Source organism: Euleptes europaea, chromosome 11 (genome assembly GCF_029931775.1).
Source record: "Euleptes europaea isolate rEulEur1 chromosome 11, rEulEur1.hap1, whole genome shotgun sequence".
Taxonomy (NCBI): domain Eukaryota; kingdom Metazoa; phylum Chordata; class Lepidosauria; order Squamata; family Sphaerodactylidae; genus Euleptes; species Euleptes europaea.
The window spans coordinates 18,531,341-18,549,060 of NC_079322.1; the positions used below are offsets into that span (position 1 = coordinate 18,531,341).

The 17,720-nt window shown below is 43.7% G+C and overlaps 1 protein-coding gene across 2 annotated transcripts in view; it reads right to left on the reverse strand.

Annotated features, from left to right (window-relative positions):
• The window catches only part of HECW1 (HECT, C2 and WW domain containing E3 ubiquitin protein ligase 1), a 202,145-nt gene extending 194,869 nt beyond the window's left edge, over window positions 1-7,276 (reverse strand). For both annotated transcript variants that reach the window (XM_056857626.1, XM_056857625.1), the window contains exon 1: window positions 7,210-7,276. In XM_056857626.1, coding sequence (XP_056713604.1) covers window positions 7,210-7,236 — 27 coding nt within the window. In that variant the 5' untranslated portion in view covers window positions 7,237-7,276. The remainder of the gene's footprint in view (window positions 1-7,209) is intronic.
• Between the last annotated feature and the right edge of the window lie 10,444 nt (window positions 7,277-17,720).

Sequence of the window (17,720 nt, forward strand, 5' to 3'; positions counted from 1 at the left end):
TTCCCGGCGGCCAAGCTGCTGCCGCTGCAGCACACCTACGCCTACACGCTGGAACAGTACAAGGGAGAGGGCTGGAAGGAGAGCGTCCGTGCCCTGCTGCGCAACAGCGAGGCACACTGCCACCAGGAGTGCACCGGCAGCGAGGCGCCAGGGGACCCCTGGCTCGGGGAACCGGCCTTTGGAGAGCCGGGCCCTGGCGCTGTGCCGGACGAGGGGCTGGCTGAGCTGGAGCTCTTCGGGCGCGTCCTGCAGCGCGCCTCCTGCCTGTGGAGCTGCAAGCGTGGCCTGCCCGTCTTCCAGCTCCACTACCCGCCGGCCAAAACCCTGCATAACTTCCAGCGATGCACCCCTTACCTGTACCTGCACTACGTGCTCTATAAGGTGAGGGGTGCACCCCCCGGAGACTGTCTGGCCACGCGATCCTATGCAGAGTGACTCTGCTAGCCCAGGATGAAGTGGGGATGTTAATGTATGAGTTGTTTTTTCTAAACTAAAACCTCAGTATTCAGGTTAAATTGCCGTGTTGGCACTTTGCGATAAATAAGTGGGTTTGGGGTTGCAGTTTGATCACTCGGTCTCTAAAAGGTTCGCCATCACTGCCCTAGTGCTTTCTGAACTGCTGTGGATTGTCTTCATGGGTGGCAACCATATTTACATCCGAAGGGTTCAGCACTAACGAACATCCTCTTTTGACAGCCCTGCTCTGTTGTGATAAACGAGATATTTCCCTTTATGCTCAATAAACAGCAACACTTTTGCATTTTGTGCTGGCAGAAAATGATTTATGATGTCCTTAGCAATTCATTCCCTTTCTCTATAGGCTTGGGTTGGGGAGTTCCTACTACATTGTGTGTTAAGGAGCTACACTTTCACTTTTAACCGGCTTTCTAAATTGGAGAGTTTATTGTCTTGCCTGTAAGATACTGATAGGGCCATGCATCAAAAGCCCAGCATCCAGAACAAGACCTGTATATTTACTCAAGTGTTGTCTCTGACCTTGAGTCGGAGACTGTAATTGCATTGTTGGGTCTCTTGACTAATTTGCCAGCATTTCATCTTTGTAAGTGGGGAACAGAGCTCAGAACATGCATGTACTATAAACTGAAGTTGATTTGAAACCACTGTTTAAAAAATCATTGCTCTAGCTTTCCCAAAAGACTCACAAGGATGGCTGTTTTGTGAAAACACTAAGAATTTGTTATCTTCAGCGTCATTCCTATACTACACACATTTAAAGTAGGTTTTATCCAGTTTAACAATCATAACTATACCTGCCTTCTGCACATGAAGATGCAGAGAATTAATTATTATCCAATCCTAACCCAATCAGAAGTACAATTCCCACGGCTCTTTGCTTGAGAGCTAAACTAGCTTGGAACCTGTTTTAAGTTATTAAGTAAACCTAGATCAATTTCAAGGGAGGAACCAGATTACCAATGTTGGTTGTTCTTTACAGGAAACATCTTGGAAATGAGATAAGTGAGCAAAGAAGTCTCCTTGAGTAGCCTGTTTGTAAAAGTGGAGTAAAACATTGTAGAATATTTGAAAAAGAAATCTGGATTTCAGAAGATGACGAGGAAACCACATGAGCTGAATATGGAGGAGAGAGAGAGTGAGGTAGGGTTGCCAGGTCCCGCTTCGCCATCAGTGGGAGGTTTCTGGGGAAGAGCCTGAGGAAGGCGGGGTTTGGGGAGGGAAGGACTTCAATGCCATAGAGTCTAATTGCCAAAGCGGCCATCTTTTCCAGGTGAATTGATATCTATCGATTGGAGATCAGTTGTAATAGCAAAAGATCTCCATCCACCACCTGGACGTTGGCAACCCTAGAGTGAGGCAAGTGAACATTAATGAAGAAATGGGAAGGGATAGGGTTGGAACTCAGGTCCACAGTGGGTTCTGAAGCTGGGAAATTCAGGATTCAGCCTGTGTCAGCTCTTGCCAAAGGAGAGGACAGGCAGATGATTAAGGAAACCTCTTAGCCACAATAGGCCAAAGCAGGTCATATGGCTCTCCCTGCCACCCTATAAAAGTTCTAAGGATGGGCCTCCTTTAGGGTTGCCAGGTCCCTCTTTGCAACCTGCGGGAGGTTTCCAGGGTACAGCCTGAGGAGGGAGGGGTTTGGGAAGGGGAGGGACTTCAATGCCATAGAGTCCAATTGCCAAAGTGGCAATTTTCTCCTGGGGAACTGATCTCTATCGGCTGGTGATCAGCTGTAATGGCAGGAGATCTCCAGCTACTACCTGGAGGTGGCCAACCCTAGCCTCTTTGCTGGACAAAGACATAATGGTACTCTGCTGCTGAGTCCTTTGTGACACTTTGCAACTGCTTTCTCCCAACTTAATATCACTTCCCAGTTTAGCATCACAGCAAACACATGCTTAGCAGCTAAATGGGAGGCCAGGGCAGGCAAACAGCATGAGGCGCTAAAGACTGCCAGCAGACAGAATTCACCAGAGAATGGTTCTATTTCCTATCAGAGGTCTCAATGAAAAATGAAAGCAGTGTATTTTGGCCTGCTGTAGTACCTGCTTGCGGAAATGCTGAGGTCCTTTCCTCCGCACAAAACCCAGCGAGCTGCTTTTACTCAGCTCTTCCCTCTCACCAAGCTCAGATACATGTCCATTAAGCTATTTCGCAAGGCAACCTGAATATGTAAGAAATACATTTCCATGTAAATGTTGTCAGAGGGAGCTAATGTAGTAAATGATGGGGTAGCTATAGACAGCTTAATCCTAGGGCTTTTTCGCACGTCTCATTTTTGTTGCTTGCGGGCCCGTATTTCGTTGGGTTCCTCCCCCCACCCCCTTTTTGCATGTGTTTTGCTCCCTCTAGTGACGGTTTCGATATTTCATCACTGTATCTCCAGTTTATTTCCCTACACTTTTTAAATGCTTGGGAATAAGCCAGCGATACAGCAGTGAAACACTGAAGCAACCACTAGGGGGAACAAAACTCATGTGGGAAAGAACCCCCCCACACCCCCACCATAATACACAAGCAACAAAATAATGTGCAGGAAAGCCCCTAATCATGAGACTCACAAATAAGTTGCACTGAGTTCAGTGAGATGAATTCTCCTAACCCATTGAAGTATTATTATTAGGACCTCCAAATATATTTTGGTAGTTTTAGAAATCATAACAAACATTTTTAATTGGGAAGGTTTCAGTTCTTAGGTGGTTTTTGCTTCTTTAAGATCCCAGGAGCTTGTTTGTGGTTCCTTTGCGCCTTTAAAAAACTACGTTAAATTTTGTGTTCGAGATATTAAACACAACACTCTTTGGTAGCTATTTTAAATCTCTTCGGCTTTAGCCCTCTTCACCTTTTGGAAGCTCAGATGTTCTGTCTAAAAGCTACTGTTCTCTGTAGATACTCCTAAACAGTAACTAATTAGTTATGGCTTCTGAGCTAATGAAATAAAACACTTCACAAGTATTGAACTTGTGGAAAATAAACCCTGCAAGCCCCTTTGCAATTCTGACACGGTGTGATTGGTGCAGCCACAAAATGGCTGCCAAAGAGGGTTGCGAGCTCCGGGTTGGAAAATACCTGGAGATTTTTGGGGTGGCCCCTGAGGAGAGCGGGGTTTGGGGAGGGGAGGGACTTCAATGCAATAGAGTCCAATTGCCAAAGCGGCCATTTTCTCCTGGGGAATTGATCTCTATCGCCTGGAGGTCAGTTGGCAACCCTACTGCTGAAGGAGGCACAAAACGGCTGCCACAGCTCACCTTCAGTCACACAGTGAATCTCCTTGTGCTGTGGTGGCAGCTACTGCCAAAGCAATGTTTTCAAAAAACCTGCACAGCCAATCAACTCTCCAATGGCCAATCAGAATCTTTGCTGGCCAAAAGCCCCACCTGGCCTTGCCCACTTCCAAAAACACTTGGCACCAGAAAAGTTGTTGGCAGATGCCATGGTGCCTGTGGGCTAGGGTTGCCAACCTCCAGGTACTAGCTGGAGATCTCCCGCCATTACAACTGATCTCTAGCCGATAGAGATCAGTTCACCTGGAGATAATAGCAATTGGACTCTATGGCACTGAAGTCCCTCCCCTCCCCAAACCCCGACCTCCTCAGGCTCCACCCACAAAAACTTCCCACTGATGGCAAAGAGGGACCTGGCAACCCTGTCTCCAGACTACAGAGATCTGTTTCCCTGGAGAAAATGGCTGCTCTGGCAATTGGACTCTATGGCATTATACCCCACTGAGGTCTCTCCTCTCTCCAGGACCCCTTTTCTCTAGACCCAACTCCAAATCTCTAGGAATTTCAAATCCTGAGTTGGCAACCCTAATGGAAGCACTGTAGCAGCAAGAAGCAATAGGCACCATTGCCTAAATTAGCCAGGATTATTGTTGTACTAATGCAGATTATTAATTTCTTTCCAAAAACCAAACAATTATGAATACTGTGCCGAAGATAGGAAAAATACAGAGGCAATTAATGCAATTAATGAAGACTGGTTATACGCATTTCTTCAGCAATTACAGCACTGTTTTATACACAAACACACAGACAACAAGCCACAACTATTTCCTCAAGAAGAAAGAGATCTCACAAGGATTGGGGGGCCTGCTATAAAACTGTGGGGTGGGGGGGAAACGGCATATACAGCTGAAGACAGTTCACCGTGAAATTGGAAAACATAATGAACTGTTCATACGTATTAAGAAGAAAAAACACAAGGCACTTCTTGGAAATCTCTATTTTCTAGGAAATGAAGCTGTTTTGTGGATTCAGCAACAAAGAGAATGCAGTAAGCAACAAATCACAAGAATACTTTATTTCCAAGACAGAAATAGCACCACGGAAACACAGACACATGTTCTGAGTTTGTACTATCACATCATAATTTAGAAGCACCAAGCTGCGCAAAAATGTACAAAGTAACAAGAATCTGTTGCATGCTTACTATCTCCCAGATTCTCATATTACACCATTCATGCCAATTGCTTAAGACCCACCCCAGAGTTCATACATTGTGCGTTTCGTGATGGCTGATTTATGTACTGTGATGACTGTGAAACCAGTCTAGGTTAACAAATGTGTGAACTTTAACAAATGCCACATCGGTATGAGTGGCAGGTGCATTCTCGGTGTTTGGCTAAGTATGAACATGAGCAACTATGGTATCCAACCTGCCCCCTGCTTCTTATATAATAAGTGCCATAGCTAGATTTAACAATAACACGTGTGCAGGCAGACACTGGAAAAGGACATTTATACTGACTGATCTTTAAAATGGACTCTTAGCAATGCAATTTCAAAACGAACTCTTTGTTAAGCTTTTCTATCACATGAAAAGATGGGGAATCATTTTGATCTCGGGGCACTTCCTGGAACCAATTTTAAATTGTCAAGTGGGCCATATTTATTTCTGGCAACACTTTTCTACAGATTCCCTTGATGAAGTATAGGCAAAACACATAAACATTGTTAAACTGAATAAACTATTTTTCACATTGCAGCAATTGTTGTTCTGTTTTTTCTGTGTACAAACAGCCCATCAACACAGGACTTTCTAAAGTATTATTTCCAATATTTTTTCTAAATTTATTGGAAATAATAGTTGGGATAGCAATGTAAAATATTACATTGGGTTTTCCACGTTGTCCCCCAAAGGAGGACCCTGGTGCAGAACATTCAATTCACATGGGATTCAGCTATGGTACTTCTGTAACGTAATGAAGTAGGTCTACGTTAGTTGGGAAAGAATTCATCGGTTGCTTAAGTGCATTCAGTTAGCTGGGATTCTTCTCTAGCAACAGAGGGCAAACCCACTGAAAGACTGCATCCATGCATCATTGGATTTGGTGCTATCAAAGCACTATAGCAATAATTCAGAACTGGATTTTTCTGTGTGGACAAGACAATCTAAGAGGAGAATGAGCGCTATAACATGACAACAGCACGACATTCATCAATGTGTGGATGCAGGTTAAAAGTGAGAGAAGAGGTTTGAACGCACACCCTCTGCTCTGAAAACAAAGACAAGATTCCGGCATATCTATGAATGCATCTCCAGCATGTATTTTATTGCTAAACACACAAAGTGGCCTCAATTCAGATTGGAGCTGCAGTATGGGAAGGGAGTTAAACCTTTTTTTCCCATGGGCCAGTTTCCCAGCCTTACTTCACCTACTCACCTCAGCTGAGGAGTCATCTGAGGTCAGGAAAACAGTGCAGGGGAGAAGGTTTACTTACTCCTCCACATCATATCCCTGCCCAAATTAGGGGCCCTAAGGTTCCATCTAGCAATAAAAAATGCACTGGAAATTCATTCACAAACTTCCAGTGTCTCCCTTAGTTTGACTCTTGGAATGCACTGCATGAATGTCAAAGCACCCTTCTCTCACGCTTCACAACGTATAGTCTGTCTTCACCAAGAGAAAAGCTAGCGCTCATGAGACTGCGGTTGCCAGCTTCGGGAAATACCTGGAGATTTTTTGGGTGGAGCCTGAGGAGGGTGGGCTTTGGGGAGGGGCTTCAATGCCATAGAGTCCAATTGCCAAAGCAGCCACTTTCTCCAGGTGAACTAATCTCTATCAGCTGGAGATCCGTTGTAATAGTGGGAAAGTTCCAGCTAGTACCTGGAGGTTGGCAACCCTACATGGAACCCACCCAACAGTTCCTCGACTGCTTCTAGAATCAGACTCGAGAAGCCCCTTTCAGCTGGGGATCCCCATATCTTGTGCAAACTGGGGCTGAGAAGAAACAAAAACAGAGGCAGGGCCCCGTTAACAAACTCTATCGGGAATCTGCAAACAGGCCAGAAGAAAACAGGGAGAGGGCTGCGTTTGGGTCTGGAGGTCCCCCACTAGGGTTGCCAGGTCCCTCTTTGCCACCAGCGGGAGGTTTTTGGGGTGGAGCCTGAGGAGGGTGGTGTTTGGGGAGGGGACGGACTTCAATGTCACAGAGTCCAATGGCCAAAGCGGCCATTTTCTCCAGGTGAAGTGATCTCTATCAGTTGGAGATCAGTTTTAATAGCAGGAGATCTTCAGGTACTACCTGGAGGTTAGCAACCTTATCCCCCACCCTTTTCCTGCAGAGACCCCATTTCTCCAAACTGGATGCTTGCATCAGGTATTTGAACAGGGCGTGTTGGGGCACCTGCCACCAGCTCTCGGCTATGACACATTCCATTATGAATGGTTGTGGATTTATAATGGAATGACATGAATGGTTTTTATAATCAGAAAAACACACTGACCTTAACACTACACAGGTGGAGCAGCATAATGACTCGCCAATTGTAAGTGCATCAATTCCTGGGGAAAAGTTCAACGAGGTTAAACTCAGTATGTATCCCAAAGTGACATATCAACACAGAGACAAAATATATGAAGAAAACAGAAACATTGTGCTTCCCCCTGCCCCCAATATACCTTGGCAATTGAATAAGGTCAATTTATTCCCTACATAATTTTTATAATTTCCCTATTAAATTATGAATGCAGACTTGAATGCTAAACCAATAAACCCTGCTTTGTTATAAACAAAATAAAAGCTTTGCGATCGCCTGGACAAATATATACTGTAAAAGTTGCTTCACTTGCATGGGAAAGGTTTATAATTAACTTACTGTTATTTGCAAGTATTATTACAATTGTATTTATTTTGCATTGACAAAGTTTAGGTTGACAACCTCAGAACTTGTGTCTCAACCCACAGAATCATAGAATTATAGAGTTGGAAAAGACCACCAGGGTCATCTAGTCCAACCCCCTGCACAATGCAGGAAATTCACAACTACCTCCCCCCCCCACATTCCCAGTGACCCATTCTTCATGCCCAGAAGATGGCCAAGATGCCCTCCCTCTCACCATCTGCTTAACGTCATAGAATCAGCATCCACATTCCTGAAGCCTCATCAAATCTTCCACAGCCCCCCCCCTTTTTCAGCTTTTATGCACCTGAGTAAGGGCATAATCCAGACAAAATTAGATATTTCAAAGCCTTCCTGAAATGAAAGAGACAGGCCCACCTAATATTACGTCTACACCCTACAACAGTGCTGTTTGCAGCGCCCAACATAAAACAAAAGTCCAGTGGCACCTTGAAGACTAAAACGTTTATTCCAGTTTCTGCTTTCGTGAGTCAGAGCTCGCTTCTAAGTGACTCACGAAAGGTCATGCTGGAATAAATGTCGTTATTTGTTAAGGTGCCAATGTATTTCTGTTTTATTTTGCTACAACGGACTAACACTGCTACCCCTCTGGAATCACCAAAACATAGCCACATTCCTAGAAATGTGAAGGCCAGGGAGGGAGGAGATGAAAAAAATGGAAAACAACTCTTCCTCCACCGAAGAACCCCCCCCCCAATTTTAGTTAGTTGCTGTTATTGTTTATTATTATTATTGTTCTCCAATAAAATTTAAAAAAATGACCCGGCATAAATGGCTAAAGTGTTATTTCATTCTACCAAGGGTCTTGCAACATATAAATCCCCCCAGCTACGCATCCCAGCTACCATACAAGAAGTGTATCAAGTGCACTTTTAATTATGACAATTAAAAGGACCATCTGCTCTGAGCTATCTAGAAATCTTTCTCCTCCAAGCATCTTCTGCAGTGATCCTGTTCTCTTCTTGTAGCTCCTTGTGGCCTAGACTCAGTGTATTTTGCAGAAGCGCTGGCAAACAGTCCCAGCTGATTGGGGGGGGGGTGTTGGGGGTGTTGGATGAGACTCTTGTTCCCTTCCAACTCTGTGTTTTTAATCAACTGATTAAGAGGCTCTAAAATCTGGGACAGAGCCTTGAGGATTTTTTCCTGCCCCATGAGTACTGGAACACATACGGAAATCAATCATTGTTTTTTAAAAAATACACAGACAACTTATTAATGAACACCATGGAAAGTATACAAAATTACATGCTAATGTAAGCAGCTCATTACAAGTCATAAGCAAAACAATAACAGATTAATTCCCAAAAATCCACAGTATAAATAAACCTTTGTCAAAATAAGAAGTGAGTTTGAAGACTGTGGCAAAGGGCATACACCTGTGACTCAAGATGCCAAATGAAGGTAATAGCAGTGAAAAAGAATCACCGTGTTTAAAATGAAAAGGATCTCCCGACCTGGTCCAGAGGTGGGGATAATGCTGAAAAAGGCGGTATCTGACAGCCATAAGTATTCTCCATTGTAACAAAGAACCAAAGGTACATGTTATATATTGCATTTGAAATTACTAGTACCAAGCAACACAACTAATACACCCACTTCCATTTCATGAAGTTTTTAAAAGTTTTAAAAAATCTTTTTTTAATAAATGCCAATCTGTGAAAATTCACAAAACAGCCCAGTTCATCCTCCCCAGCAGCAAGAGGACAAACCCTGTCAAAAGGACCCTTTGTTTGGGAGTGAGGGGAAACTCTACTCGCTTGCACTACAAGGCACATGACCTTGTAGCCCAATTCACCCCTCCCCGTAAGACCACCTACCTGTATCAGCAAGCAAACATCTGCACCCTTCCCTCTGCTGCCAGAGAAGCACACATATCTTGTCTGCTAGTTTTCAGGGGGCCCTCTTGGACACACACCTTAAAGTGATGAGGGGGTTTGTGTGTCTCAGCGAAGCTGAAAGCAATACTATTAGGAGTTCAGACCCTGTCAAGAGGCGAAACTCATGGAAGAGAGAATTTAAATTACAATAACTAACGAAATTAGAGAAAATCTATACAAAATGTTTTATAGGTGGCATATAACGCCTGTGATGATATTTAAAATGAAAAAAGAAGAGGGGGATTTATGCTGGAAATATGGAAACGAAAGAGGCACTTTTATGCATGTATGGTGGATATGTAAAAAAATTAAAAGCTTTTGGAAAAAAGTTATTAGGGAAACTAACAATTTGATTAATGTGAGAGTAAAAAGAGAACCCTCATTTTGTTTGTTAGGAATCCCACAAAACAACATAGGTAAATATGACAGGGTTATTTGTCATTACAGTTTTGCCGCTGCAAGAATAGTAATAGCTAGAGTATGGAAGCAAGTGAATAAACCTTCAATTCGGGACTGGAGAGAGAAATTGTGGATTTATATGAGGATCGCCAAATTAACAGAATTCCTACACGGAAAGGATTTGGAAGAATTAAAAAAAACTTGGGGTAAGGCCGCCACATATTGGGATAAACTGGTAAAAATGCATTTTACTATTTTACTTAGAGAGTTATAGAAATTAGATTTAATAAATTTATATTTGATCGTTAATAATACCTTCAATACTGTTAAGACACTTCTACGGAAGTTGGGTGATGGGTCACTTTTTTAAGGTGGGTGGAGGGTGAAAGGAGTATCTTAGTTTTTCCAATTTTATATACTCTGTAATTGTAAATGTATTGATAAGTTTATATAGATACCCTTTTGTATTTTTTAATGTATTGTATTATTATTGTTTGTTTATTTTTATTTTATGTTATAAAAATAAATATATATATATATAAAAAGAGACGAAACTCTTAGCAGAGTCACTCAAGGTAGAATAGTCACAGCTGAGCCACCAGACTAAGATGTATCTACCCCCTTCAGGAAACAACGGCCTCATCAGCAGAAGAAAGTGGACAGTTCCAATGGTGATGGGGGCAGAGGAATCCTTGAAGGTGGCTACTGGGCAGCAGCAGTAGTGGAAGGTGATACTGGCAGAGGTTCTATCGTAGACAACAGCAAGTATAAGAATCATAGAGTTGGAAGGGAGCACCAGGGTCATCTAGTCCAACCCCCTGCACAATGTAGGAAATTCACAACTACCTCCCCCACCACACCCCCAGTGACCCCTACTCCATGCCCAGAAGATGGCAAAATAACCCCTCCAGGATCACTGGCCAATCTGGCCTGGAGGCAAGTTGCTTCCTGACCCCAAAGTGGTGATCGGCACTACCCTGGGCATGCAAGAAAGGCCCTCAAGAACCAAACACTGATGCAAATCTTCCTGCCCTCCTCCTTCGCATGACCTGCCTAAGGTCACTGAATCAACATTGCTGACAGATGGCCATCTAGCCTCTGCTTAAAAACCTCCAGGGAAGTGACACTTTAGCTAACCCTGGTTAGTACTGTGAAGAAAACAATGGTAAACCATTTTTGATAATTTCATACCTCGAAAATCCTATGATGACTCAATAAAGGAAGCCATAGACTTCATTTTGCAAGACCTGAGCAAGGATGTACTTTTTTCTTTTGTTGTTGTTGTCAAGTCACAGCTGACTTATAGAGACCCGGTAGGGTTTTTAAGGCAAGAGACTTCAGAGGTGGTTTGTCATTGCCTGCCTATGTGTCACGATCCTGGTATTCCTTGGAGGTATCTCATCCAAATACTTGCCAGGGACAGGGAAGGCCATTCCGGAGATCATTAATTCATAGGGTCGCCTTAAGTCAGAAGTGACCTGATAACACATAACACAGAGAGACATAACAGTTTTGAGGGCTGGGGTGGACAATGGTCATTCAAACCCCTGCTTGTTTGTGAAAGTTTAAGAGGTTACACCTTCACATCTTCCCTCCCCCCATATTTTACACCATCAGTAGTCTTTAGTGGAAAGTGCCATTAAGTAGCAGCCAACTTATGGCAACCCCATAGGATTTGCAAGGCAAGAGACGTAGTTTTCTATTTCCTGCCTCTGTGTTGCATCTCTGGACTTTCATGGTGATCTCCCATCTGCACTGTAATATTTTGGAATGGAATCTTTATGAAGCAAGTACTCAGAATGTGAACCCAGAAGACCCACCTTCTGGAGAAATATTAAAGATCTAGCAGGCTACCTAGTCTCTGAAGACCCGATAGTGATCCTGTTGAGCCATTAGATGAGAGGTGAGCAAAAAGACACTGTGATCCACTGGGGTGAATCATGACTCCTGGAGTAATTCTCCTTAGGATTGCACTGTTAGTGCCTGCTGGGGTTATTGGAAAGAACTGGACACTGATTTAAGTGTACCTTGATCTCACCCAGGAAGACACTTAGCATAAGGAGCAGTGAAAGCTTCAGTTCACTGGAAACCAATCAGATGCACCTTAACTGTCAAGAGATCTCATGTATGATCGAACCACAGGGATTCGAAAGGGTGGGGGGAGAGAAAAGGTAGGCTATATAAAACAGAAGTCAGCCCTTCTCCTGATTTAGAGGAATGGTGAATGGCTGAAGGGGCCTTTTGTTATTTTCGCTGACAGCCGCCAACGCTAACAAATGGTGCTTGGGTGAACTCCTAGAGGAATTTCATTGACTCTCAAGGGTATGGATAGTTTTTTCATGGAGACATTGACACAACAATGATTAACAGCTTTAAGTGACAGAATACCTGGAATGTTCATGGCCATATACCCATTTATTACATACAAGGACAGAAAGGATATCCTTATCACGCTAACTGTTCATTCTTGTTCTTTAAATTAATGGAAGCATCAGCACGTCTTAAACCTGGGAGATACAACTCCAGAAATACATTAACAAATATGATGGCGCCGAGTTGTTTTCTGTTGCCCCAGAAGGTCGGACCAGAACCAACGGGTTGACATTAAATCAAATGAGTTTTCATCTAGACATTAGGAAGGATTTTCTAACAGTTAGAGCGGTTCCTCGGTGGAACAGGCTTCCTCGGGAGGTGGTAAGAGTTCCTTCCCTGGAGGTTTTTAAGCAGAGGCTGGATAGCCATCTGTCAGCGGCAATGCTGATTCTATCACCTTAGGCAGATCATGAGAGGGAGGGCATCTTGGCCATCTTCTGGGCATGGAGTAGGGGTCACTTGGGGGTGTTTGGGGGAGGTAATTGTGAATTTCTTGCATTGTGCAGGTGGTTGGACTAGATGACCCTGGTGGTCCCTTCCAACTCTATGATTCTATGAAATATCTTTAAACCCTTGTTGCAATTCAAGGATTCAAATGAAGGAAAAAATGCAGAGGTTTCACCTCTAATATAATGAGTAACTTGTTTGTCTGATTCTTCTATCTGCTCCATTAAAGTTGCCCCTGGACTGGCATGCAACTGCCAGACTCTGAATAACTGTATTTCCAATTGAAGAGTTACAAGTTGTATCCATTTAGCAGCCTTGTTTTCATCTAGAGATCCTTGTACCAGGCAAGACATCAAGATCCAACTGTGTATAAAGACTTGACATGAGTGATCCCTTGCAGCGCCTAACAATTTATTCAACTATGATCAGGCTGTTTAGAGGTTATGCATCAGGGCAATTTAGATATAAAACAGCAGTAATCAAACAAGACCGGTTTCTTTAGGATCTTGAGTTGATCCTGCAGCTGTGAACTCAAATGGCCTCAGGTGTCACCTCTGGCCTAAACAGTCACCTTTAGAAACTCCAAGGGATACTTGATAAAGGAAAGGGTAGCAAGTCTAGTCCAGTAGCAGTAATGGAGTTTTCCCTCTAATTTTTGTTTCTGGATTTTCTGAACCCCTGTCCCATTTTCTAGTAATAAGGTTTAGTATTTATGCAGGGCTTTTAGAATGGCCAAATTGCTTTTCCTACTATCTTTCAGTAGTTCTTACACTTGCGAAGGACATTCCGTGAGACAGGGCAAAGATGGTGGTGGGGGGAGAGATACTATGGGGCTGTTTCTGGAAGTCTGTTGGACTGAGTGGAGGTGTGTAGGCCTTCAAACCTTCGAGCCCTGGTTAGTTCATTGCCTTGAAGAACTGCCTGTCAGACGGTCCGTTTGGGCTTTCACTGAGACTTCATAAAGTAAACTCCTGACAGAACAAAAAAATTTTTTAATGTGACTTGTGGTACTCGTTGTCACAAGATGTGGTGGAGGCTGCCAACTTAAGGGGCTTTAGAGCAGGAATCAGAACTTGTTTTACCAACAGGGGAGGGGTCGGGGCTCAGTGGTAGAACATCTGCTTATCTTGCCAGTCTGAGTAGACAATACTGACCTTGATGGACCAAGAGTCTGATTCAGTATAACCCAGCCTCATGTGTGTATTCACTTTAAAGACCAATAAGATTTTACAAGGCATAAGCCACAGCCTTCAATTTGCAAGATCTGAGCAAGGCTGTCAAAGATAGGACATTTTGGAGGACCTTCATTCATAGGGTCGCCATGAGTCAGAAGCGACTTGAGTGGCACTTAACACACACACACACAAGCTTTTGAAAGTCTAAAGCTCCCTTCAGCAGGTGACAAAGGGAGCTTTGCCTCTCAAAAGATTATTCCCTGCTAAATCTTGTTAGTCTTTATGGTTCTGCTGGACTCAAACTTTGCTTTCCTATTGCAGACCAACACAGCTACCCTCCTGAAAATATCCTGATAACGGTTGCCCCTGACAATGAAACCAACAACACAACTTCTATTGGTTTTACAGAACTGATTTCCACTCATTAGGGGAGAGAGAATTAACAGGAACCTGGATCATATGGAAGAGAAGGCCGCGGGCAGCCAAATGTGGTGCTGGCTACAATCACTGTCATATGCCACCGGCCAGCTTGCTGCCAAATTAACTCGAAAGCTGCCCACCACACGTTGAACATGCTGCTTTTTGTCAGATCGGCAACAAAAGCTGAGCAAAACACATCCATCAGATCAGCCTATTTAAAATTTAGGAGCCAGCTCTACTCACAGTCACAACTATATTTTTGCAAACTATCTAGGAGGGCATTTTTATAAAGGAAACAGTGCATTTTCCTGGAGCAATCCGTTAGGACGGGCCGCTGTGCTTCCTCTGACATTGTACCGTGTTCTGCATTGCATACTACATCACCATTAAAACATATGCTTTGTTCAGAGGATACTTGTTTCAAATTTCTGTAGTTCCTACTCCTAATGTATTGCTAATCAGATGTATAGCCCTATTGATTGCACTGATTTACATTGTGTAATCCACCTTGAGCCAAAGTGAGAAGGGTGGACTATAAATAACATAAATAGACTAAATATATTTGTATGGACCATCTCTTTGCTACTCCACACAGTTCAACCAACAGAAATCCTTAAACAGAAATGCACTGGCACCCATACACCAAATGTTGAATGACACCCTTGCCTACCTAGGAAAGTGACAGATATTACAAGACTGTTTGGTTGGCTGCTTGTCTTCAGCTGTATGACATCCTTTTAAAGATACGGCAACCAGAATGGTATATAATATTGCAAATAGGCTTGCATATCTAATTGGGTGTGCATTCCTCAATGTCCAAAGTGACAATTGGACTTAAGTAGCAAATGTGTACAGGCTGAGTATCCCTTATCCGATATCCAAAATGATCCAAAATCCAAAACTTTTTGAGCACCCACAAAGGGTAATAAAATGGCACGTGTGCAGGCTGGTCGCGCCAACGGCAGTTTCCCCGTGTTGGCCCACATACACAACATTATTAAAAATATTGTATAAAATTACTTTCAAGCTATGTTATAAGGTGTAATTTAAAAAAAAAGATGCCTGCCACAGCTGCTGGCGAAACGTCAGGAAACAAAATACCAAGACCACGGTCACACAGCCCGGATAACCTACAAGAACCAATGAACTCTGATCGTGAAAGCCTTCGACAATATTTAAAAAAAAAAAAAAAGAATTTCATGTTTAGACTTGGGTCCCCTCCCCAAGATATCTCATTATGTATATGCAAATATTCCAAAATACGAAACACTTCTGACCCCAAGCATTTCAGATAAGGGATACGCAACCTGTACAATGCTTCTGGGCCCAGTAGATGACAAACAGTACTACAGGCAGCAGGAATTTATGATATTAATAATAATCGGTCCCAACTGCTTAGGAAGGGTCTCTCACAGAACCGGCTAGCCTGTAGTGGGGAATCTTCTGCCTGTACATTGGAAAATTTATAGACTGATGACAATTTCCACAGACTTCTCTTCCAGTGCGACAGAACCATTTCCCAGCCAGCCCTTCGCCTGTCTGATAGGGCAGCTGAGTTTGTAAGTCTTTGACCTGACAGCTGAGTCTATCAAAAAAAGCCTGCCAACTGGCACTAATTCTTTTTTCTCTGTTCAGCACAGAGCCATCCCCTGAAATCTAGGACACAGCAATAAGCAATTGAAAATAATGTATAATGCACACGGGTTGTACCTTCCTCACAATAAAACACTATCTAATCTGGCAAGGAGAATTCAAAGAATAGACGTGACAAAGCAGGACTCGGTCTCTAGTTTGCTCCGCTTGCTGCAACCCTAAACAGCCAACGTTTAATGTTATCCCGTTTTAAAAAAATATAGTATTGATGATACTGAAAAAAGTTACATAATGCAAAGAAGGAACGATTTGTTCTGATCCCGTAAAAGAAGAGGCTGTCATTGAATCGGGCACAATCGACTCTGTTGGCATGATGCCCGCAGTGGAAGGCACTGTGCCAGTTCCTGGACTCAACCCCAGAACCAGCAATGGCTCCACAGCAGCTGGCGACTCTATGCTGAGCCAGCAAGGAACCCCAGTGGCTGATCAGGCTGCACCAGTGTGATGCAAGGAGTAGGCAGGGTTCAAAACGTTATGGGGCATTTTGAGTTCATTTGGTCCTAATGGTTTGGGGGAGGGGGTAGCAGCAGCTGTATGATATCCTTTTTAAGATACCAGCCTCTGACAGCATCAAAGGTCATGTGAATGCTTTATCCTGCCATTAGTGCACAACTGGATAGAGCTTCCCAATTGTCAGCGAGCCAGCATGCCGTAGTGGTTAAGAACGGTGGTTAGGAGCAGTGGACTCTAATCTGGAGAACCGGGATTCATTTCCCACTCCTCCACATGAGTGGTGGATGCTAATCTGGTGAACCGGGTTGGTTTCCCCACTCCTCAACATGAAGCCAGCTGGGTGACCTTGAGCTAGTCACAGTTCTCTTAGAGCTCTCTTGGCCCCACCTACCTTACAGGGTGTCTGTTGTGGGGAGAGGAAGGGAAGGAGATTGTAAGCTGGTTTGATTCTCCTTAAAAGGTAGAGAAAGTCAGCTATAAAAACCAGCTCTTCTTCAAGGACAGGATACTGTTTCAGACTTGCACATCCTATACAGCCACCTTGAGTCTGAGAAGGTGGTGTGTGTGTGTGTGTGTGTGTGTGTATAAAATTAATTTGCATTTGGCAACAGAAAATGCATTTTAATTATTTATTTGCGATTGGCAACAGAAAATGCCACTGGCCTGAACAAACCAGTTTAAGAGGCACAACTTCTAAAACGAATGGTCTGGAAGAGCCAAACAATATGTATGTGTGTAAAGTGCTGTCAAGTCGCAGCCGACTCATGGTGACCCAGTAGGGTTTTCAAGGCAAGAGACTAAACAGAGGTAGTTTGCCCTTGCCTTCTACATAGTGACCCTAGACTTCCTTGGTGGTCTCCCATCCAAATACTAACCAGGGCCAAACCTGCTTAGCTTATGAGATCTGATGAAATTAGGTCAGCTTGGGCCATCCAGGTCAGGGCACCAGACAGTACTGAACTGCTCAAACTAAAGGGTTTGAGACCTGCTCACTACCTACACTGGAGATGAGTGGAGTGCTTCCGAGGGCGATATGAATGCCCTAAGAAAGCACCAGATGTGAGCATAATGAGAGCAAGCGTGGTGTAGTGGTTAAGAGCGGTGGTTTGATGCGGTGGAGTCTGATCTGGAGAACCGGGTTGGTTTTCCCACTCCTACACATGAAGCCAGCTGGGTGACCTTGGGCTAGTCACACTCTCTCAGCCCCACCTACCTCACAGGGTGTCTTATTGTGGGGAAGGGAAGAGAAGGTGATTGTAAGCCGGTTTCATTCCTCCTTAAGTGGTAGAGAAAGTCG